The following is a 24,181-nucleotide window of genomic DNA, read 5'->3' as shown; positions in this document are numbered from 1 at the left end:
AAAACTGGTAGGACTGTATAAGATGGTTATTATGGAGGTCACTTAAGTAAAATCTGTTAAAAGTTTTAAAATAGGCTTATCCTTTGTATGAGCATATTTTCTCAGTTGAATAAAAGAGCAAGTTGCAAAAACATAATTGTTACAAAACATCAATCAATGCCATACTTATTTTTATGTACATTTTATTTTATTTTATTTATTTTTTTGCGGTACGCGGGCCTCTCACTGCTGTGGCCTCTCCCGTTGCGGAGCACAGGCTCCAGACGCGCAGGCTCAGCGGCCACGGCTCACGGGCCCAGCCGCTCCGCGGCACGTGCGATCTTCCCGGACCGGGGCTCGAACCCGTGTCCCCTGCATTGGCAGGTGGAATCTTAACCACTGCGCCACCAGGGAAGCCCTAGGTACATTTTAAATGCATAGAAAAGTTCTGGACAGACACATTTAAAATTATGAATTAGAGTAAAAAATAAATTAAAATGGAAGTCACAGATTATATACCCGGTGTTGTCACCTAGTTATTTTATGGTTTTTTCTACTACACTTGTAGACTTTGTTTTCCCTTATGATTCTTCCATGTTGTAACACCATTACTACACAATGGAACAAGCAGGCTGCCCTTGTTGCATCAGTAGTTTGAGCTTTGTTCCCATATCCTGTTTAGTATTATGACGGCAATTGTCAGAACATTGTGGGAAATTAATGTTCAGAAATGCAGTCAGTCAGTTCCTTTTACTCTTTTCGTGCAGTATCTCAGATCTTATTGCAGATTGAGGAGGAGTTACTTGGCATAAGAAAAATGTAGGTCAGAAAATTTTGACTTTGGTCTGTGTTGTCTCGGGTATTTTGAAAGGGTACCTATAATTAGAAGAGGTGAGTGGTTATTACCGTAAGCCTTAAAAAGTTAGGTTATAGTACATTTCTCTGTGAAGTCTAGTCTTTGGTAGGTTACTCCCCCTAGTGGTAAAAATTGGAAGTATAAATGAATAATTCATAATTACAAGCATAAAGGGAGAGAAAAAGGTTTTATCAAAGCTAATATACACAGTTTAAATTAAAATCAAAGAGTAACATACTTATTTCATGGCTTACCATAAGAATTGGTTAGAGATCTACAAATGATAGAAAAACATCAGGTAGGAAAGTGACCTTAAATCTCATTTTAAGTTTAAAATACCGTAGGATGACATCTCCACATATCGTTAAAAAAATCATAGGCACGCACACACACACAGGCACACACAAAATAAAAAAATAAACATGCTAGAGCTAAAATTGGATACCGTTGTTTTGCCAAAAGCTGAAAAAAATAGGCTTAAAGCAACCTAGGTTTCTTTAATGCTTGGAAAAGTTTGCATTTAAAGAGTGAGACTAGAGGCTGATGTTAAAAAGCAGAAGAGCCTTTGAAATGGCTTTGTAATGTAAAACACTACATTAATTTTCTTAAATTCATTATTTGTCTTTATTTTCAAAGATCCAGATTTTTCATTTTAGTTTGATACAAAACTGTTTAAACATGAAGTATGTTAACATTGTAACAGATTCCGGATTAAAAAGACAAATAGAAATGTTAATTAAAATTAAATATCTGTGTAGAAAAAGCACACTTAATGACTGTGTATTTGTTCCGAAGAGTTGCTTTGTTGCCTTTGAGAGTTTAAAAAAAGAAGAATGGGGTTGAGGATTTTATGATTATTAAAATAAACCTAAATAAGTTAAATTTGTCTCTAAGACTATGTAGTATTACTTAGCTTTATGAAAAAATAGCATAAAGTGAGCTGTTCATTGCCTGCTCAATGAATTATTTTTGGAGACCTTAGGCTTTTCCTCCCCATTATACGTTTTAAACCTAAAGCTTAAGAAAAACAGCACAGACACAGGCACCTGAACCTTTCTTGCCGAATCACGCATCCAGTCAACAAGTACATGCTGATGCTATCTTGGTTCCAGATCCCATTTTGCACCAGAGCCACAGAGATAAATACAGCAAAATTCTTTTCCTGAAGGAGTTCATTTTCTGATAGAAGGGAGAGAGATAATAAGCTATATAATAGGAGGTGCTGGGTAGTGTCTGTGGTAGGGCGCTCTGAACACACAGGAGTGGCACCCAACCAATAGCTTTCGTTTATATTTTAATGATGAAACCAAGACTGCCTTTCAGGGTAGCATTTTATATTTTTATCACACTCAGTCATTTTTCTCAATTATACTTTTAGATGGAGGCAAGTCGTATTAAAAATGTTTTAAGATGTAACATACTTCCAGAGGGCATTTGTATGGGTGTGTCCTTTAGGAAGAAGGGGGTGAGTGGAGCTGTTTTTAAAAATAAATAACTAGTGTGAAAATAGCATGCTGAAGACCTACCTGGAAAAGCAGTTTAGCTTTGCTGTCTTTGATCTTGCCCTTTCTCCACTAGTTCTCTGTGTTTGTGCTGTGCTATATTTTTAAAAATTTTGTTTTGGTTTTGTTTCCTTTTGTTTCTTAAAGTTAAAAGGAATCAGGGAAGTTCTTTATCTTTTCATAACCAACAAGGTGTGCCAGAATCACCCGTAGAACTCTTGGAAGTTCACCATATGCTCGGACACCTCACCCCCGCCCCATTCCTTAGAACTGGGGTGGAGCCCTGGTATCTGTTTTTTGTTTTTAAACTTTGATAAGTCCTACTCCAAGTCAGACCTTTTAACAAGAGAAATTCTGGCCTTCAGAGATGTTGCTTTTGCTCAAGGTTCCCGTAAGTATTGAGTAGTAGTAACTGGTTTCCACACTGTTCATTAATAATCTCTCACAACACTGCCAATGAAATCCCTCCTCCGGATACACTTACGTGTTTACATTGTTACTGTATTTCTTTGTGGTGATATGTATCTTCTGTTTTAGAGTGTTTTCCTTTTCCTGGATTGAATGGCAACACTGAAGAATTTTCAAGCCTGTGTTACTTTTTCAAATCTGTGGATAGATTTAGCAGCATTGAAACAAATTTGGAAACAACTTATACCTTCTCCAACTCCTATCATTAAAGGCAGAGGAAAACCATAGTAAACGTAACAAAAGGGTCATTTCAGAGGGATATAAGTACTAATTTAATTGTTCATGCAGGAAGTAAAAACAGAGAACTGTTTCATTCTAAGCATCATGAAGAAGCCCCTGAACTCTCTCTTCCTTAAACTGAACCTTGAGGTATGTGAGCTGGAGAGGACGCTGTTGTAGGGGCTCTAATTGCCTCGTCAAATGTGACAACTGACACAAGGAAGTAAGAGACTTTTCACAAGGAGTCTCTTATTTCCTTCAGGTTTCTTTATACTTGTTTATGATTCCAAAACAGCAAAGCTGAACACGGTAGGCCATCTGCTAGACTTAGAGACCCTCCTTTTAAATGTGTGCCTTTTAAAATGAAAATATCTGCCTTACAAAAATGAATATGTCTTAGACCTTCTGCGTGGATCATATGAGATCAACACATCCGTGAAATCTGCGGAAAGCAGCTATTGTCCCTAGGTCTTTTGACCATTACAGTAATGTAAAAAGGCGGTAGAGGAGGTGGGTTTTCTTTGGCAGTAAACTTGCTATTCAGTAGTAATTCCCTTCATCATGGCTTCTTTGGGGCCATGATGATTAATGAATGTTTAGTTCCTAGAATTGGGAGTGAAGATTTATACTTATTAGGTAGCAGTGTAATATTCAAATGTAGTGTTCCTGAAACTTTTATACATCATAGTAGCAGTCTTAATTCAGTTATATAATGTATATATGAGCTTGAAAATCTGCAAGAAATGGGTATATATGGGAAATTCTAGAGCCTTTCAGCCAAGATTGTAAGAGACTATGTATGAATATCTTGAATAATCTAGTCTTAATGTCGTTACCCATTGGACCCCCATTTCTAATTCTTTCCTCTATTATGGTGACTGTATTGTAAAATTTCATGCTATAAATATACGAGTTTATGTTCTTTTTCCTGTTGGTGGACACGTGTTTCTAGTTTTGTGCTAAAATAAAAAAGCATAACACTGTTATGAGAATTATTGAATATTTCTCCAAATTTATGTACATTAGAGTTTCTCTAAGGGTGTCTAAGGGGAATTACTGGGTCGTGAAGTGCATGTAGCTCCAAGTTTTCTAGATAATGTCAAGTTGTTTTCCAGTGTGGTTATGTGAGTTTATTCTCCACCTGGGATGTTAGGTGTTTCCATTACTACTTGAGATCATTCAGTATTGTTACACTTTGGACATTTTTGTCAGTCTGATGAACATAAAAAGAATATTCTGTTGCTTTTTAATTTTCATTTTCCTGATTATCAATGAAATTGAGCATCCTTTGTGTGTGTGTGTGTGGTGTTTTTTTGTTTGTTTTTTTGCGGTACGCGGGCCTCTCGTTGTGGCCTCTCCCGTTGCGGAGCACAGGCTCTGGACGCGCAGGCTCAGCGGCCATGGCTCACGGGCCCAGCCGCTCCGCGGCACGTGGGATCTTCCCGGACCGGGGCACGAACCAGTGTCCCCTGCATCGGCGGGCGGACTCTCAACCATTGCGCCACCAGGGAAGCCCCCTTGGTGTTTTTTAAGCCATTCACGTTTCTTCTGTGAATTGTCTCTTCATGTCTTTTGTTCACCTTTCTATTGTTTAGTTTGTCTTTTTTGATTTATAGGAGTTTCTTAAAGTATTTTGGTTACCAGTACTTTGGATGTAATTGTCTTGCTCTTTGTTATTTTCTGCATCCTCACATCAAAGTTATTTTCCTGTGTTTTCATTCACTAGTTCTAAAGACTTAAATGTATATACAGAAGTCTAACCTGCCTTAAATTGGTTTTGTTTGAAATGTTTAAAATGTTTATGTCTGGCAAGGCATGTTAGTAGCTGTGTTCTTTTTATTAAAGAATTTTGTGGCTCTTACTAGCCCATACGTCTTCAAAATAAGTTATAGAATTGGCTTGTCAAATGCTACCAAAATGTTATTGGGCTTTTAATTTCAGTTACATTGAATCTATATAAGTAATTTGCAGGGATGGCTTTCAAAGGATAATTTTTTATGCATGTTTAATACTTTTTAAACACTGAGGTTGGGGTCTTGTGGGAGTTTCTTGCTTTTTTTTTTTTGTGCTAGGTGGGCCTCTCACTGCTGTGGCCTCTCCCGTTGCGGAGCACAGGCTCCGGACGTGCAGGCTCAGCGGCCATGGCTCACGGGCGCAGCCGCTCCGCGGCACGTGGGATCTTCCCAAACCGGGGCACGAACCCGTGTCCCCTGCATCGGCAGGCGGACTCTCAACCACTGCGCCACCAGGGAAGCCCATTTCTTGCTTTTAAAACTATCTTTTTTAGTGCTAATAATCATTAAGTGACACAAATAGAGGTAGTTCATCACTTTATATATTTAATTCTGAAATAGGAGTATGTAATTCTGAAACTCAGTTGTAAGGACGAAAGTTCAAAGTAGGAGTGTCTCCTCTTAGGCACCACATCCTTAGTCCACTCTGGGGTTGCTTTTACCGCCGTGCCTGTCCTGATCAGTATTAAGGCTGTGGTCATGTTTAAGTACGTTGTTTTTGTGGTCATAAGCATTTTCACCTTATTTTATGATGCATAGAAATTAAGTCTTGGAGAATTGTATTGTCCCTGTATATCCTAATGGACGCTTATTTGAAAGTGTAGTTAATACAGGACAATACCACGGAGATATTGTGGGTTCAGTTCCAGACCACCACAGTGAAGCAGATCTCACAATAAAACAAGTCAAATGAATTTTTTGGTTTCCCAGTGTAATATAAAAGTTGTGTTTACACTATACTGTAGTCTATTAAATGTGCCACAGCATTATATCTAGAAAACAAAGTATACCTTAATTTGAAAAGAATGCTATTGGAAAAATGGCGCAGAGAGACTTGCCCAATACAGGGTTGCTGCAGAACCTTCAATTTGTTGGGCGGGGTGGGTGGGGGGAGAAAAAGGCAGCAACTGCAAAATGCAATAAAGGCAAAACGCAATACAAGAAGGTGTGCTTGTGCGTGTGTTTGAGACAGCATTACTAATAGCGTGTGGCACTGTGAGACTCACACATGGGTAGGTGGAGTCACTGCCTTGCCAGGTTTTGTGACTTCATGCAAGTTATGTGATCTTTTTCAGTTTTCTCATCTGGGAAATCAGGATATGAAATGTCTGCCTCGTATCTAGTCGGCCAGATGTTTACTGAGCCCCCTCTGTGCTACCTCGTACACATGAAATGAGGTTACTTGAGTTAGGTGCCTGCCACGTGGGTGTTGCTTGTTTGATGTCGGTTCCGGTTTCCTCTATTGAAGTAACGTTTTCCAGCGTTATTATCTCCTTTTTCTTTAGAATCTACATCAGGAGACAAGTCGGTGTCACACTCTTGCACAGCTCCTTCCACGTCTTCTGCCTCTGGACTGAACCCCACGCCTGCTCCTCCAGCCTCCGCCTCCGCCTCGGCAATGCCTCTCTCTCCTGTCCCACAGTCGCCGGTACCTCCGTTACTGCAGGACCCTAATCTGCTCAGACAGTTGCTTCCTGCTTTGCAAGCCACGCTGCAGCTCAATAATTCTAACGTGGACATATCCAAGATAAATGAAGGTAAACTGTCATTGTGATAATTTCTACAAAGCTCATCTGCGTTGTGCGAGGTTACGCAATTAGTAAAATGCCCAGTCTAGGAATGGTCTTCGTTTCATTTTGAAGTTCATATTTGAACGTCATGCTTTGGAGTTTATATCCCCCATAGCTTAAGGTCTTTGTTACTGTAATTGAATGAGCAATACTTGGATTTTCTGTATGTTTTTCAAGACTTGCTGTGTACCTGGTAGTTACTGGAGATAAGTGTTCCGTCAGCTTAATGTATATGGCAAATTTTTTCTTTTTAAGTGAAAACAGAAAAAATATTTGCTAAAACTGATATGAAAACACCTGGTTTCTGACATATTTCAAGAAATCTCATGTATATCGGTAAATGATTATTTGGAATATTTAAAGTAAGCTAATTACTAAGAATAGGAATTTAGGTAGCCGTAGTTCTTAAACTACTTAAACACTTTTGAGAAGGAAAGTAATGGATAACATTATGCTATTTTTCCTAGTTAATTGCATTGTTAATTCCAACTTTGCTTTTCAGTGTACTGCTAAAGTGTTTGGGCAGCCACCTCAAAGAAGTCTGAATAAAAGTGGATGTAGTTTTTAATTCGTAAACCATTCAGATTGAAACATTAAGCCTTGTGAACATCGCACAATTTTCTGTTTGTGAACACTTCCACATAAGTGGTTAAGTTCTTCCTTTGTCCTGAAAATGGAGCTATCTTAGGCTAGTCAGTCATCAATCTTCCATTCTTATTCTCTTCAGCTTTTCTGTATTTTCTTGTTTGATAGGTAAACATTTTACTGGGCAAAGTGGGGCTTTTAAACATTTTGAAGAAATGATAGCCTAAGCAAATGTCAATAATAAAAGATCTTATGCTTCAGAAATACATGGTATTCCAAAGTACCCAGCTTTTTAATATCCATTTTTGAAAGCTTGTAGTGGGTGAGTGTTGATATAGGGTTTGCGGGCTCAGCTGGTCGGATACTGCAATCACGTGAAATGACTGCTGTTCATCCAGTTCCAAGTCATGTACTAAGACGTTGCCCATGTACGGATACGTTTCTGGTATAGTCAGAAGTTCCGGGGAATACTCCGTGCTGTTTTAAAAGTCTCATAGAGGAGTTTCCTTTAACTGGACACCTAAACTTTACTGTAAAGGAAACTCTACTGTTTTATTATATAAAGCCATTAAATTTCTTTGCCTCAGATCACTTCACATCTGTAGGTTCATTGTATTACTTCAATCTTCTAGACTTTTATCTTGGGAGTTCTAGTACGGAAACACTCCAGATTTTTTCTGGGTTCCTTTTGAGTTTTCAGGTTGTAACTGATACCACATATGCCACTGTGTTTTTCTTTGAATTTAAGATATAATATGTTTATAGTTCTTACAGCAGCTGTGACCCAAGCCTCACTGCAGTCTATCATTCATAAGTTTCTTACTGCGGGACCGTCTGCTTTCAACCTAACTTCTCTGATTTCTCAAGCTGCTCAGCTCTCTACACAAGGTATTTACACTCTTAGACGCCTCTAGCATTGTATCTTGGTGGGCGGCAGGTGGGGTTCATAGCAGATTTTTTTTTTTTAGTCTTTGAAGAGAGCATAGCTATGATATTGATTTTATTTTGATTTTTTAACACTGCTGTGTACAAGTAGTATTTTTTTTTACCTTTTTAGATGAAACAAGCTTTTGACATATATCTTACACTGTTGCCATCGTATCTGCAATATAGTCTATATTTAATTCAGCATTTAAGTCGTTAGTGAGATATTTTACTCCAAAGCTAAAATAAACTATGATATACCCTCAATCTTTGCGAATCATTGGATCTGTTTTAAGAGTTGCAGTTTGCTTCAAGTTGGTGTTAGATGGGTTTTGACCAGAGGATGCAGAGGTGCTCAAGCCCTGCCTTGAGGTAGCCCACCCTCTTCCCCGTGCAGGTGCCCAGCGGGGAAGGGGCTTGGAGGGGCAAGCGGGGAGCGAAAGGGTTGCCTGGCTTGCCTGGCTTGCCCCCAGCCCCGGCGCAGAAAGCCGCTGCGGCAAGCAGGAATATCTGCCCTAGTGACGCAGTGTGCAGTGAGGGCCGCCAGCCCTCGGGTGGCCTCATGGGGCGGGGACCTGAGGGCACGGTCGCGCCTACTTGTAGGGTGAGAAGGAAGCCGCGAGGGTGAGGTGAGGCCTTCCGGGTGAGCATGTTCTCAGACGCAGTGGGGGCCGCACTGGGTGTGCGGGTCTCGCTCAGCAGCTCATTTGGTCAGTGTGACCCCAGCGAGTGCTTAGATTCTGACTTCTTGAGACACAGCTGTTCTCTCTGGGGCTGTGGGGCATGTGGGGAGATGTGAAGATCTCCTGCACATAAACCGCAGCGGCTTTTGGTTTGTTTCACTCTTCACAGCCCAGCCGTCTAATCAGTCACCGATGTCCTTGACGTCTGATGCATCGTCCCCGAGATCCTATGTGTCTCCGAGAATAAGCACACCTCAGACTAACGCAGTCCCTGTCAAGCCTTTGACTAGTACCCCTCCTGTTTCATCACAGCCAAAGGTATGTCGCCTTTGAGGGAAATTGGGAAAGAAACCACTTCTGGTTAAAGCAAGTTGCCTAATGTTTTAGAATACGTATTGGAGAAAAAGCCCTCTTTGGGGAATGAGGTAGTGGTGGGAGGAATGACGGGTGAGCGAGAATGGGTTCAGGTTAGACTCTCAGTTGATGGCTTGGAGGAGGGAGTTTGCATCTGTGCCACTTTTATACACTGTTCTCTTCTCTTCAGCGGCTTTGTGGAGAAAGAAGGTATACTCATTGAGTCTTAATATTTGTAGAATTTTTAGACTGAGATATCAGAACATGTTTTCCAGTGATTTTCTCCATACTTTTTTTTTTTGAAGATGTTGCGGGGAGGAGTTTGCTCATTTATTGTGGCTGTGTTGGGTCTTCGTTTCTGTGCGAGGGCTTTCTCTAGTTGTGCCAAGCGGGGGCCACTCTTCATCGCGGTGCGTGGGCCTCTCGCTGTTGCGGCCTCTCGTTGCGGAGCACGGGCTCCAGACACGCAGGCTCAGTAGTTGTGGCTCACGGGCCTAGTTGCTCCGCAGCACGTGGGATCTTCCCAGACCAGGGCTTGAACCCGTGTCCCCTGCCTTGGCAGGCGGACTCTCAACCACTGAGCCACAAGGGAAGCCCTTTTTTAACGTCTTTATTGGAGTATAATTGCTGTACAACAAAGTGAATCAGCTGTACGTATACATATATTCCCATATCCCCTCCCTGTTGCGTCTCCCTCCCACCCCTCTAGGTGGCCACAAAGCACCTAGATGATCTCCCTGTGCTATGTGTCTGCTTCCCACTAGCTGTCTGTTTTACATTTGGTGGTGTGTATATGTCCACGCCACTCTCGCACTTTGTCCCAGCTTACCCTTTCCCCTCCCCGTGTCCTCAAGCCCATTCTCTATATATGTGTGTTAGCATACGGCATTTGTTTTTCTGACTGACTTCACTCTGTATAACAGACTTTAGGTCCATCCACCTCTCTACAAATTATAGAAATGAGTCAGTTTCTGTGCTAAGAGCCTTATATGTATTATATTAATTTTCACATCAGCTACTGCTTGCTTCATTTATTAGAAAATGAAATCTTCAGTTAAGTCTGATGTTTGTGGTCAAGTCAGATTTTGAGACCTAGGTCTTAGCACAGAACCCACTTCATTAACACTGAGCTACACTGCCTGGTTGTTCCAGCGAAATCACGCACGGCTGCCTCCTCAGAGCATGGCTGGAAGGTGGTGGTCTCTCTTCTACTGGACTGTGAACAGGACCTCGCGTGCCACGGCCGGGCCTGTATTACGTCCCTGAGCCTCGCGCGCGGGTTCAGAAGCGGCTCCCGGTCGCGCTCACTCTTGGCCATGTGGTTTTACCACCAGTAAAACTTGAGCTGTTTGGAAGTTGGAATGTACAGGTTTCATTTTTTTTTTTTTTAACTCTTACTGGTAATTATAGGAGGAAGTTCTTTTTAGTTGTAAAACAGTGGGCTGTTTCAGACTTTCCTGCCAAAGAACTCTTTATTCAAATAAAATCGTAAGCAGAAGCTTAAAAATAAAAATGTATTGAAAGAGCTTGAAATTGGTGGTGGGCTGGCTCTTAGGTCTTCTGTTGGCTCATCCCTACTTGAGCCATTTGTCTGTGTGTGTGTTTTGGGGTCAGTCTAGATTAAGATTTTAAATTTCGAGTTACAGTTGTTAGTTTTTTTGTGCAGTTCCTTATTGTTTGCTTGTATTTTGATGGGAGAAGAATTAAAAGGTGAGTTTTAGCAAAAGAGACCTTATTCTTAGAGCTTACAGCTCACCTTGCGGTGGTTTTCTGATAGTACGCGGCGTGAGTGACAATGTTGGCTTTACCGTAGGTCCTGACATTGTCACTTCAAATCCTTTAAGCAGGTGGCTCTGAGATTTTTGCATTAAAATCTTACAAGTTTTTAAAAGTAAGTGGACATTTGATCTCGCAAAAATATTCTTTATGAAAGAACATGCTCTTCTATATTCAGAAGTCGCGGTGCTAACCAGAGTTGTTTGGGGCAACATTAATTGTCCCCCTGCCACTCCCCGCATGACAGCCTCAGCTGCTGAACGGCGTGACTTAATCACAGGTGCCTCCGTCTGCCTTTGCGCCTTAATTTCGGGCTTCCATTTTTGACTCCTTGTTTTCTCTGTCATATCTGAATGTGAGTGATACTGGGTTGGCCAAAGATTGTTCGTTCGGATTTTTCATAACATCTTACGGAAAAACCCAAAAGAACTTTTTGGCCACCCTAATGTATGTGTTCCCACTGCAGTCATGGACCTCTTGGTCTGCCTGTATAGAGTGACATCTCTTTGAAGCCCACTCCAGTTGAATTGTGTATGGGCCATAGCTCATTCTCTGATAGACCGGTGTATACGTTCTCTTCGTATGTGGTTGAAATTTGAGCAGCTGTATTTCTGTGATGTGGTAACGTATTTATTTTTACTGATACAGAAACAACAGTAAATCAGAAGAGGTATTATAGTGTACTGGAAAGAAAACTGGGCTCAAAATCAGGAGAACTAGTTTCTTATGCTGGTTTGCTAAGTAATTTTTTGGCCCAGGGCTGTTTGATGAAATTAGATCTAAGTCTCAAAACTTGATTTTCTTCTAACTACATGACCTTTGGAAACTCATTTGATTCTACTTCTTTAAATGTCTGGATTATAAAGTGTTTAAGATTACTAACTAGACTTAGAGGAGTATGTGGATTTTGGCCCTAAATGACAATAGTTTACATAATTAAATGTGGCTGTATCACGTATACTGATCTTACTAGGTAAGGACAGTTAGGACTACTCTTGTTACCTTAAAAATCACTGAATAGAAATAATTGGGAAGATAATAGAATAATAATAGAAATAATTTCATTGGTAGAACTTTCGTTCTTATCTAGTTTTCATGCTTTTTGCCTCTGTGGCAGAAGCCTTGTCTCACCAGATTTTGATGTTTCAGGTTAGTACTCCGGTAGCTAAGCAAGGACCAGTTTCACAGTCCGCCACACAGCAGCCTGTAACTGCTGACAGGCAGCAGGGCCATGAGCCGGCCTCTCCTCGAAGTCTTCAGCGCTCAAAGTAAGTTGGCATTGTGTGTTGAGGCCACGTTGCTTTTTCCTGACTGTGGCCTACTGCCATATTGTTTGGATATTATTTTATGTGTGTGTGTGTGTGTGTGTGTGTGTGTGTGTGTGTGTAGTAGAACTTGATCTTGGAAGAATCCATGAATAGCTTAACCATGGTTTTGTGTATTATAAAATTTACAAAGCCAAATCTTATTACAATAAGTAGATTGTCTCTAGTAATGAGTCCTGGGTTAATTTGAAGAAAGTGGCTCTTTCTTTAGAATTTTACTTGGTGAAATATGATGGGAGTAGTAATATGTGACACTTGTAGAGGGCACATGATTTTATACTACTTCATTAGTTGGAAATGATACCATTTTTAACTTCCTAATAGCAGTTTTAGATTTGAATGTATTGATAAAGCCAAATATCTCACATCTAAAACTTGGGCCAGTATTACAACGTGTGTGTGTGTGTGTGTGTGTGTGTGTGTGTTACATCTGGGCTGTGTGTGTGTGTGTGTCCGCCCACGTGTGTGTCTGTCTCTTTCCTAATAGCCTCAACTCTGACCCTGTACGGATTGCTTGTCAGATATAGAGCTGTATTGTGTAGAGCTGTACTGTGTTGTCGGTTTTCTTTGTTAATTAACTTTAAATGATTTTCATTTGATTGATTTTCCTATTTTTATTTCTTGTTATGAGGTGGCAACATAATTCAACTTGTTTTTATTGTTGTTTTCTGAACAAGCGTTTCAGAGCACATACGTCCACATGAGAGTGTCCCCTGAAGTGACCGCTGTGGGGCGCAGCTGTCTACTTCAGCAGTGTTGCCATTGCTCAGAGCATTGGGGGAGATTCTTTTTTAAAATTGACATATTAGAGGCTGCAGTATAATTATAAATATCCTCAGTGGTGAAAACGCTTCATCCTTCGGGAGACTTAGTTTTTGGAAATAACTGATGTGAATCAGGTAGGAAATCAACTTGGGTGATTATTTATATCCCCGAATCCTAGCCCAAGCCATACAGTTTTAGAAGAAGATAAGCAACCTCAGAGTGTTGCTTTTTTTGGTCTTATTTTGCCACTAAACTCATTCATTGTTTTGCAGTTAAAAGTATTTTGCTTCACATAATTTCACGCTCTGATTCAGCACTTTATTCTGATATTAAACAGTCAAATCAAAGGCAGTGTATTTTTTCCCCCTCCCATGTACTTAAGGTAGAATAATGTGCCTTATATCTACAAATGTTCAAATGTGACCATTGCTTAGTTACATTCTTGTTAGTGTTTGTAGTATACGAAGTCAACAGGTTCTGCTGTCAAATTTGGGAGAGTACTGGTACTTTAAATTCAACTCTGAAGTTAGTGTTAAAAGGGGCTCTTTTAACCCCCCAAAAGTGTATTAGGAATACACGATATAAGTATACTTCGAATTTCAAGTTCTATTTATTTGATGTTAAAATAATAAATTTTTGTTAGGAATTTGTGTACCTTTAAATTAATGAAAGGTATTGACAGACAGGGTCTAGGATACCCAGGGACCACTTTTTTTTTTTTTTTTTTTTTTTAACATCTTTATTGGAGTATAATTGTTTTACAATAGTGTGTTAGTTTTCCCTCTACAACAAACTAAATCAGTTATACATACCCAGGGACCACTTTTAAACATACTACACATTCAGTTGTGTTTTCTCTTCTAGTAGCCAGAGAAGTCCGTCACCTGGTCCAAATCATACTTCTAGTAGTAATGCATCAAATGCAGCAGTTGTACCACAGAATTCATCTGCCCGTCCTACGTGTTCATTAACACCTACGCTAGCAGCACACTTCAATGAAAATCTCATCAAGCATGTTCAAGGATGGCCTGCAGATCATGCAGAGAAGCAGGTATGTTACATGATCACAGCAGATGTTTAACCTTTGGATGACTGGCAGCTTAATTCTACTTTGAGAAAATCTAATCTGGACCAGTGGATTCAAGCTGTATTTAACGTAACTAATTTCTAATCAGATTGTCTGTGGTCACTTTTTAAAATATTTGGTGTGGGTGTTTGTGAGGTAACTTTTTGTGGTTTCACATAAAATATTTTAATTATCAGTATAGCTCCCATTATCAAGTGCTCGGCATTTAGCTCTGTGCTAAGTGCTTTATGTTTGTTTTCTCCACTTTCTAAAACTACTAACCAGTGCAGATAATGAGTTTTCCATTTTACTAGTGAGGCCTTTAAGACCAAATAGACTTATACTAGGGTCACCCAGTTACTGCAGTGTTCAGACTCAAAGCTGTTGTGCTTTTTCTACTCCGCCGGCCACTCTGGTAGTTTTAGAACCTGTTAGTGCAGTTGACCCTTGAACAACTCGGGTTGGGAGGCCCACCCTCCACGTGGTCGAAAATCCGAATATGGTTGACAGTCAGCCCTCCGTGTCCAGAGCCCGTCATCCCCCCAGGTTCAAACAAGCGTGGATCGTGTAGTAACAGTGGGGTGTTTATTGAAAAAAATCCACGTGTAAGTGAGCCTGCACAGTTCACATCTGTTGTTCAAGGTTCAGCTGTACTATTAATCTTATGACTCTCCCTCCAGACTAGCTAGCTGCTGGAGTTAGGAAACACTTCTGCTTTGGGGTGAGGGACCTTAGGACATTGTAGTTACTGCCATTGGCTTTTCCCTTTTATCAAATGACTAACCATCTGAAATGTTCTGTAAGTTCACGGAAAGACGTGTATCTCTTGATACAGGGATACAGTAGGCCCTTTTTATCAGTGTTAATACCTGAACTTTACTTTGGCTGATCCAGCATCTTTATTTAACCACAAATCATGAGTCCTTCTATCCCAGCACTAAACTACTGTGAGATGGGAAATACTATCCTCCCAAGGAAACCTGAAGGGGGGAAATCTTAAAATGAACACCTTCCACCATTAGAGACAGTTTTTTAAAAGAAAATCATTTTCCCCCTTAGATTCATGAGAATTTTGGTGGATTTAAAGGAAAAGATTTATTCTGTAATCTTGGTATAAGGTTACACTCAAATTTAATGTTTTATTTTTTGTATGTGGATATGACTTACATTTCATGAGATTTTCATTTCTTTCATTATAGGCATCAAGATTGCGAGAGGAAGCGCATAACATGGGAAGCGTTCATATGTCAGAAATTTGTACTGAATTAAAAAATTTAAGATCCTTAGTCCGAGTATGTGAAATTCAAGCAACTTTGCGAGAGCAAAGGTAAGCTTTTCACTGAAGTGAATTTTTTCTGTTTTTTTAGGTAATTCTAAAAATTATATATCTTAAAATAATTAGATCTTAAATTGGACTAAAGAACGTAAGTCGAATTTCATTTCTGGAATTTAAAGTTCTCTGATATATCACATTCCATGATACTGTAAACCGTGTTTTCATAATAATACTCCTGGCGAATGGTTGTGGCATCTAGATTGTATTTCTCTTAACCCATGGTAAATGCTTCATTATTAGACTCTTTTTCTTGCGTTATGACAGTATACGGTACCAGTAATGTTTTATTTAAAAAGCGGGGTGTTGACAGCAACCAGTTACCAGGAGCCCCCTGTTCGGTTGAGAGCAGCACTCTCTTGCTGAGGGTGCATATTTCAGTGGAAATTCAAATCACTGTCTACATTGTCCTCGCAGCATCAGTAGATCCCATGGCAGTTACATTAAGAACTTAGTTGTCCAGGAAGTTTAATGATATATATCTGCTTTCTTTAATTGTTTTCACGTAAACTCTGTCTCATATTTCTTAATCTAATATCTTACTCAAGTAGGATTTCTATATCGTGTTAAATAGTATAGATTTTGTTTAATGCCTATTACAAAATCGAGGACGTAACTTTCAGTGGCTTCACTTCCTGTCTGTATTGAGTGACTGGGTCAATAAGTAGTTAATCTTGTCATGAAATCACAAAAATTTAATAAATGCCAAGTTGGGACTTACAGTAAACTTGGAAAAGTGAGTTTTTATCTAACCTAACCTTTCAACTACTAAAATGTCTGGAGGTACTTGCTGAATATCAGTTGGGAATTTTCTACTCTAGGATTGCTCTGAAAGTAGTTCTAATGTACATGAAACTTAACTTTAGTTTGGCTTGCTAGGCAGGTGATACTCGTTACAGCAGCTTACTGAAACAGTCACGTATCATATCAGTCACATGTCACGTATCGTGTTTGACTGTACACAGACACCATGCTGTATCAAAGCAGTCATCGTCATAGTTCGCAGAAGAAAGGGGTCAGAAGAGGAACGGTGTTAACAGAGTTCATGGAAATCGAGTTAGCTGTGGAATCTGTGTTTCCGTTTTTGGTTTAGGTATACATGTCAATTGGACTTTGCTCCATTTTTATGAACCTACATTTATGTTGAGAATTGCTCTTCAGAAATGATTAGCCTCTCGCCACTAGTTAATTCTAGGCTTACTATATATATTGTGGTCCAGAAAACATGCAGTGTAAGTTTTTCTCATGTTATCTGCTGCCTTTTGTGTCTGGTGATGATACAGTCAACAGTTACCTTTTAAGTCAGTCATTATATTCAAACTAATTATTGAGAACAGGTTTTAGAAAACTAGGAAACCTTCTAACTTTTGTCATCCTGATACTTTAATATGTGTAATAAATGGTGATTTTGTCCTAACTAATCAGTTTTAAATTACTTCATCTTTAACTAGCAGGTTACTCATTTTCTTTGTAAAGTTATTTTTACAGTTAAAAGTCTGGTTTTTCTGTAACATTTATAATGACCACATGGGTTCTAATGCCCTCTTTTATATTTCAGGATACTATTTTTGAGACAACAAATTAAGGAACTCGAAAAGCTAAAAAATCAGAATTCCTTCATGGTGTGAAGATGTGGATAATTGCACATGGTGTGAGAGCAGGACTGTAAATCTGTTGCCCGGTCTTAACATTTTTGAGCTGCATTTAAGTAGACTTTGGACCGTTAAGCTGGGCAAAGGAAATGACAAGGGGTGGGGGTCTGTGAGATTCAATTCAGGGGAAAGATACAAGATTGATTTGTAAAACCCTTGAAATGTAGATTTCTTGTAGATGTATTCTTCACGTTGTAAATATGTTTTGTAGAGTGAAGCCATGGGAAGCCATGTGTAACAGAGCTTAGACATCCAAAACTAATCAATGCTGAGGTGGCTAAATACCTAGCCTTTTACATGTAAACCTGTCTGCAAAATTAGCTTTTTTAAAGAAAAATTTGGGGGGTTAATTTATCATTCAGAAATCTTGCATTTTCAAAAAATTCAGTGCAAGCGCCAGGCGATCTGTGTCTAAGGATACAATTTTGAACCATATGGGCAGTGTACAAAATACCATGAAACAACTGTTTCCACACTTGCACCCGATCAAGAGCAGTGCTTCTCCATTTGTTTTGCAGAGAAATGTTTTTCATTTCCCGTGTGTTCCATTTCCCTCTGAAATCCTTGATCTGATTTTATCCATTTTTTAAGGCTCCTCTTTTTCTCCTTTCTTAAGGCACTGTTGCTATGGCACTTTTCTATAACCTTTTCATTCCTGTGTACAGTAGCTTAAAATTGCAGTGATTGAGCATAACCCACTTGTTTGTGTAAATTATTGAAATCCATTTGCACCCTGTAAGAATGGACTTAAAAGTACTGCTGGGCATGTGTGCTGAAAGTACATTGATGGCTCAAATATAAGGAAATGGCCCAATGAACATGGTTGGGGGGGGAGAGGAAACAGCTAGTCAGATGTGAATTGTATCTGTTATAATAAACATGTTAAAACAAACAAAAATTGTTATTTTTCTTTACCTTCGGTCAATGCATATTAGAATTTGAACTACCTGGGGATTCTTTGTCAGAACTGTTCTTGTTGGACATTTATACTTAATTGAAGTAATTCCTTAAGGGAGGTTTTGTTTAAAGCAATTAGCAGGTAATTGTGTATACGAATATTTAATGAAATATGAAATTCAGCAAGAATGATTAAGTCACTTCCCAAGTGGTTGTCATTTGTTAAACCCTGGTTTACCTGTCTTGCTGTTAATGACATTTCATTTGAAGGATGTTTGTGTTGTAGCTGACTGTTCAAGTCTGGTGCTGACTGCTGTGCTTAGCCCTCACAAAACGCTAAATTTGTGTAATTGGAGCTTCCTGCTGTTACCTGGAAATGGTGGGAAGGCTCAGCTTTGTATATTGTTTCCTAAAGTATATTAAAATAAAAAAAGAAACTATTGCTACTATAAAATTACTTTGGCCTTTTTTTTTTTTCTTTGCTAAAATATTGGTCACATGGCCTTAGCATGACACTGCCAGTATTAAATCAGATCGCAAGCGTTTCTTTATGTTGAAAAACCTCCTAATTTAGCCAATTTAGAGACTTTTTTTCCTCTTGAGGCAAATGTATTCATGTGCTTTCAGAACTGCCAGCACCAAGGGCTTACTTTGTGACGTTACACCTTGTTAACTGCGTTCTGGGGTGCTCAAACCCCAGATTGCTCTTGTGCTTGAAGCACATTTAAAGCATAGAAGATGATGCTCAGATTTTTCAGTAAACTTTAAAAAGGTAACTGTAAGCAACAGTATGGATGATACTTTCTCAAATCCAAAAATGTTCCAGTGTAATTAAGAATTAAAGTCATACTGGAAACTGATTTTTTTTTATTGTAACTTTGAGGATACTTTTTAAGTGTAAGAAAAAACAAATGTTATAAATTATATCGCCATGAAATGTTAATACCTGTGAGATTGTTGATATTTGCTGGACTTGATTAGTGCATGTAAATGAAACTCCAGAGAACTATGTTAAGTCAGAACCCTTACTGATGTAGTGCTGTATCTTTTCTGGAGAGATGATGTAAGTAGGCAGATGTTTCCCAGTCAGATGGCAACTTGTGATTTAAGCTAACTTTGAACTTGATTTGCCAATTGTTTATTGATCTATGTCACCTCATTGTTTTGACTTTTAAAAATGTTTATATCCCTAAAGGAACTGCTCACATACACATATGTGATGCCTAATTTGAAATTTTCCCGGTGAATTTTTAAACAGAATTAAAAATTTTGTGGAAATATTTTTATAATATTTGATTCACTTATTCTGTAGTGAATTACTTTAAATCCTGCACTTTAATACACACATGGTGTCCAGCTACTAACCTTCCTGAGGTAACCAGGGAATATTTATTAAAATAGGCATAGTATCCCAGAATATTCTTTATCTAGTTGTCCTGTTGCCATGGCTTTGAGCATGTATCTCATTTTGGTGGACACCTTGGTTCAGATAGTTTGCAAATAGAAATACAAATAGCCCCTGGGAAACCTCAGGGTTTTTATTTTTCTGTTTAAAAAGGGACATGAGTGGTGTTACATTCAAACCTTAAAAACTGTTGTTGTAATACAATGTATTTTGTGAAGGTGGGTCTGTTAGAGTCTTATCCCCGAGGAGCCAGCCTCCCTACCGTTTTCCCCTTTGTTTTCTGTTTAACTAGTTTGACTAACTTAATTTTAAAACTTGGGCTATATCTCCAGATTTTAAGCACACTGAAAACTCTGTCAGCCCTTTTTAAAGACATTATGCTGCTTTTAATAGCCCAAATGAGTGATTTTATCTTCCAGATTTTATGTATCTGCTTCACAGTTGTACAATCTTGGAAAGGAGGTGCTTAAAATTTTTCAAAGACTTAATTGTGAACCCATTTCAGAAACAATCTGTTGTTGTCTTTAAACACAACCTTAACTTCAAGGGATTATTTCAAAGGGGGAGGGGGCAGGGCGAGAAGCAATTCACTGCAAACCAGAACTATTGTAGTTCAGGACTTAAAGCTACTGTGTTTAGATGTGGGGTTTGAATATACGGATTTCTTTTCAATACCTGTAAATATGGCTCTATTCTTGTATTTGTACTGGAGTGTACAAAATGACACTGAAAAGTAATAAATATGTTTTGACTACATTTGACTACAGTTACTTCAGAACAGTCTGTTTTGAAAGAGCGCATAATTTTATGCGTTTGAAGAAGAAAACTTCAAATACCAGGTTACTACAAAACTTTTAAATAGTTGTGTTCCGGTCATGTTTCATATAATTTCTTAACTGCACCGCTTTAGTGAAAAACTTGGCTTAGAGTTGGGATTCTTTAGATCCTGTTATGATTTGCTGTACCCCTTCCCCCTGATTCTGAGCTTGCATTGGGAGTACCCTAAAAGTGCATCCTGCCTTGGTGAGCTCGTCCAGGCCCCTGGCTTTTAAGAATCCCACTCTTAGGTCGGTTTCACCCAGATTATCTCCAGCCCTGGTCTCTTCCTTGAGCTCCCAACAAGATAGTTTAACACTTGCCTTACCATGCACGGCAAATTCTCTTAAGAAAAAGAGGAGCTCTCGCGCTTAAGACTTTCATCCTCCCCTGTTCCCCGTCTTCAGGGACCGACGCCGAGGTTCCCCCAGTTGCTCAAGACCCAGACGTTTTTGTTCTCACACGTGCTCTGCCTTCATGATGTGCTTTGGGCCTGAGAGCCCCTGTCCACGTTTGCCCCTCCAGCCCAGCCCTCGGTCCTCTTTGCACCCGGCGCTGCCACGGCCTCCTGCCTTCCTGTCCGCGCGCGCGCACACGTGCACACGTGCACAGCCCGCTCTCGGTGGTGTCAAAGCTCAGAACAAAACCCAGAGCCCCCCCCCCCCCCCCCCCGTGGCTTTTGTGTCCAAGCCCCGAACGTCAGCGCTGTCTCACGTCTGGTTCCTCCCTCACTCGCTGCAGTCGGTCCTCCAGGGTCCTCCGTTCTCTTGCCCGGAAAGCTCTGTTCCCAGAGGCCCGCGCAGCTAGCTGGCCGCCCATTCAGTCTCTTCTCCGAGGCCTTCCCCGAGCTCCCATCCAAATCGGAGCCCCACTCTACGCCTGCACGCTGTTATTATTCAGAAGATAGTTAATGAATTATGAGTGTTAAGAGGCTATGGACAGAATCAGTTTAAGAGGATTGATTGACAAAGGTTACGGAGCTTTTTCTTCAAGTTGTTAATTTTGGTCCTCACCTTGGGAGATAGGAACGGAACAGCAGCTAGTTCTGTTTTCCTTTTAAGAAATGATAGTTGGTTACCAAAACCGAACTCCGAACCCATTTTAATTGCTAGCGTTACGAAACGTGCGCGCGCGCTCTCTCTCAGCAAGGTTAGTCAACCTGAACACACTGTACGATTAAATAAGCCACTGAGAAGCAAGATGCTACTTCTGATGGGGTAAGGCTGGGGGGATGGAGCAGCAGAAGCTCGAAACTGGCCCTGCTGCTGCGGGGCGTGGCTGGGCGAGGGGGGCCGGAGGCCGGGCCCAGGATGATTCACAGGGAGGGAAGGTTTGCTAGGCCCGTGTCCTCGGTTCAGATGATGCCTTGACATCCAACCAGATCCCCTCAGGACGGGTGTTTTAGGCAGAAAAGCACATACACTGCGTTCTGAGATGTGTCACTGGTGGTGGAGCATCTCTCTTACACACATCCACCCTAGAGAACAGCTGCGGTGTGAGAATTCCCTGCTTTTGCGACTGGGTGCACTTCAGAAACAGGCGTCTTCTTCTTCTTTTTCGTGTGCCTACTGTTTAATTGCCCAGTTTGACCAGCCTGTGCGGGCGTGTTGCGGCCTCAAGTTTTCTCATCCTGTCGAGGTGGTCCCAGGGTTACTACCTTGGATGAAAAAGGCAGAACGCAAGGACAGTGTTTGTTTCTTTCTTGTGTATTCCCAGCACCTAGTGTACGCTCAAATATTTTTGCCTGAATGAGTGAAGTAAACATTTTTAACTATTTGTAGGATTGCTCAAATTTGTATTTAATATTTAAAAGTAATGCATTCAAACATTTTTATTTTAAAAAGTTCACGATTAAAGAGGAGAGCTTGAACAGTCATTGTGAAATATCAACAGGCCACTTGCTTAAATTTCACTTTTTTTTCCATTCTGACACTTGATATTTTATCATCTTTTTGAGCTAAAACTGTTAAAAGTGATAACGCAGATCGTTCCATGGTTGGAGAAGCTCTAATTTTTAAAATGCCGAATGCAGAATCTCAGGCTCCGTCTCTCTTTACCTGTTTGACGAGCACAAGGGTGGCAAAGATATTATATAAAATACTGATGATGGATACAGCATAAGATAGCTGATGAAATATCCCCCGATGCTTAACAAAACAAAAGTATTGGAAGAGCCAAAATATTCCTCCACAAACCTCAGAACAATGAAAAAAGCACAAACCTGTCCTATAATCTGTGAAAGGTGACGGCTGGAGAGGAAAGCGGATAGAACATTTTGGTGGACTTGAGCACGTCCAGTGACCCCTGACTTAGGGCCCAGCCGAAGATAGAATCACCCTGGGTATTTCCAAAGGCGGGAAATTGAAGCTGGCGGGGGGTAAACCAAGGCAGGCCTGACTGGAGGGCAGACAGAGGGGCAGCTCCCGCCCGGGGAGCCGGGTCCGAGGCAAAGGCGAGCCCACTGATGAAGATGCCAGCTGCGCGGAGAGGGAGAAGGCCCGCCGCCCCGCCTCTGCTTCGGCAGAGCCCACCCAGAAGCCGGACGGCAAGAGAGCCCGGCACGTGCTCTGCAGCCCTGAGACGGGAAGAAACGGGGGGAGAGCAACGCAAGCGAGCAAATCACCAGCTCGAGCACAACAGGGGACGAGGGAAAGTGTGCCAATTTCAGCAACGCTTCCCGGCAGGACGTGATGCAGCTCCGTCTGTGAAGTTCTGACAGATGTCTGAGAAACCGTATCGTGACCCAAATGTCACAGTTACTGAGTTGTTCAAATATAAAGACAGCAGACACTCCCAAGCATAAAAGGGTCAGGGACCTTGAAGAAAGCGATAGCTGACAAGATCTAACCAAGAGATGAAGGGAGAAGGGGGTGAAAGCACCGTTGGTGACGTGGAAGCAACCGAGACCTGCGTCCCCAGAAGTCGGGCTCGGGGCTCGCGATGCAGGAAAGCGCGGCGACGTCGGGGTAAGGAAATGGGAGGAGATTGCGGTGCAGCCACTGGCTTCTTAGCAGGGAGGAAACGGGAGGCTGATGGGTAGAAAGAGGCTCTGCATATGGGCAGGTCGAGCGCTTGCTGCAGCCAAGGCAGAACAATCATAAACAATTGGAAACCGTAAGCGCACAGAAAATTCAGAATTCGATACAAAATGCCTGACGCAGACAGACGTAGTTGCCGTGAAGAAAACGAAACACGGTAATAAGTGAGAGCCCCACGGGGGAGGGAGGCGAGGGGTTTACCGCTCCCAGGCTTCCAGCGGAGCCCGGAAAGGCCTCGCCTAAGACGTGACCTTCGGGCCGGGCCGCGAGGAGGGAGAACGAGCGGCGCGTCCGGCTCCACGTCGCGTGCGGCTCGGCGGCACAACACGGAAGCCGCCCCGGACCACCTCGTGGGCAGAAAGCCGCCCCTACCACCTCTGTTACCCGGGTACTCTGGGCGGCGCCGCTGCGGTTTTCAGCGCTGCGAGGAAGCCGCGCCCGGGGCCGCTGGCCGTGCCGCTGTGCGCATGTCTTCCCACCTCTGTTTACCGACCGCACGGCGGCAGCTCGGAACCGGCCACGGTGGAAACACGGACACCGCGGAAATGGACGGACCCTCAAACCAGGCTTTTCCCGCCCTGCCCGGGCCTGCTGTTAAGTATATTCATCCGCACACTTGCGCAGACCTGACCAGCGTGATCGCCCTACCCAATGTCTAGTTCACGAAAGCGACGACAAGACCCCGGGCCGGTCTCCCCTGCCCCGGCCCCGGCCGGGGGGGGAAGGCGGCGGGCGGGCCGCTGGGCCAGACCCTCTCTCGGCCGGGCCGGCCTCCTGCGCCTCGCGGGCTCCGTGCATGACCGCGGTTAGGGGAGCCGCGCTGCAGGCCTGGAGGGAAAGGATGCGGATCCGGGCGTGAAGCTCGCTTGCAAAGTGCCCTCCCCCTGCCTCCGTGTCCCCCCCTCGGCGGTGCTTCCAATGACGCGAAGAAGTAGCGCACTTTTTTAACCCTTCA

At 41.6% G+C, this 24,181-nt stretch overlaps 1 protein-coding gene across 4 annotated transcripts in view; it reads left to right on the top strand.

Moving 5' to 3' along the window:
• The window catches only part of WAC (WW domain containing adaptor with coiled-coil), an 84,627-nt gene extending 66,206 nt beyond the window's left edge, over positions 1-18,421 (top strand). For all 4 annotated transcript variants that reach the window (XM_059058686.2, XM_067030591.1, XM_059058689.2 and 1 more), the window contains 7 exons: positions 6,323-6,574; positions 7,958-8,080; positions 8,969-9,117; positions 12,079-12,197; positions 13,884-14,070; positions 15,285-15,412; positions 16,977-18,421. In XM_059058686.2, the coding sequence (XP_058914669.1) occupies positions 6,323-6,574; positions 7,958-8,080; positions 8,969-9,117; positions 12,079-12,197; positions 13,884-14,070; positions 15,285-15,412; positions 16,977-17,046 (1,028 nt within the window). In that variant the 3' untranslated portion in view covers positions 17,047-18,421. The remainder of the gene's footprint in view (positions 1-6,322; positions 6,575-7,957; positions 8,081-8,968; positions 9,118-12,078; positions 12,198-13,883; positions 14,071-15,284; positions 15,413-16,976) is intronic.
• The last annotated feature ends 5,760 nt before the right edge of the window (positions 18,422-24,181 follow it).

The sequence above is a fragment of the Kogia breviceps genome, chromosome 3, assembly GCF_026419965.1.
Source record: "Kogia breviceps isolate mKogBre1 chromosome 3, mKogBre1 haplotype 1, whole genome shotgun sequence".
Classification (NCBI taxonomy): Eukaryota; Metazoa; Chordata; class Mammalia; order Artiodactyla; family Physeteridae; genus Kogia; species Kogia breviceps.
The sequence above is the reverse complement of the archived record's forward strand: the minus strand, read 5'-3'. Positions and strand labels throughout refer to the sequence as shown.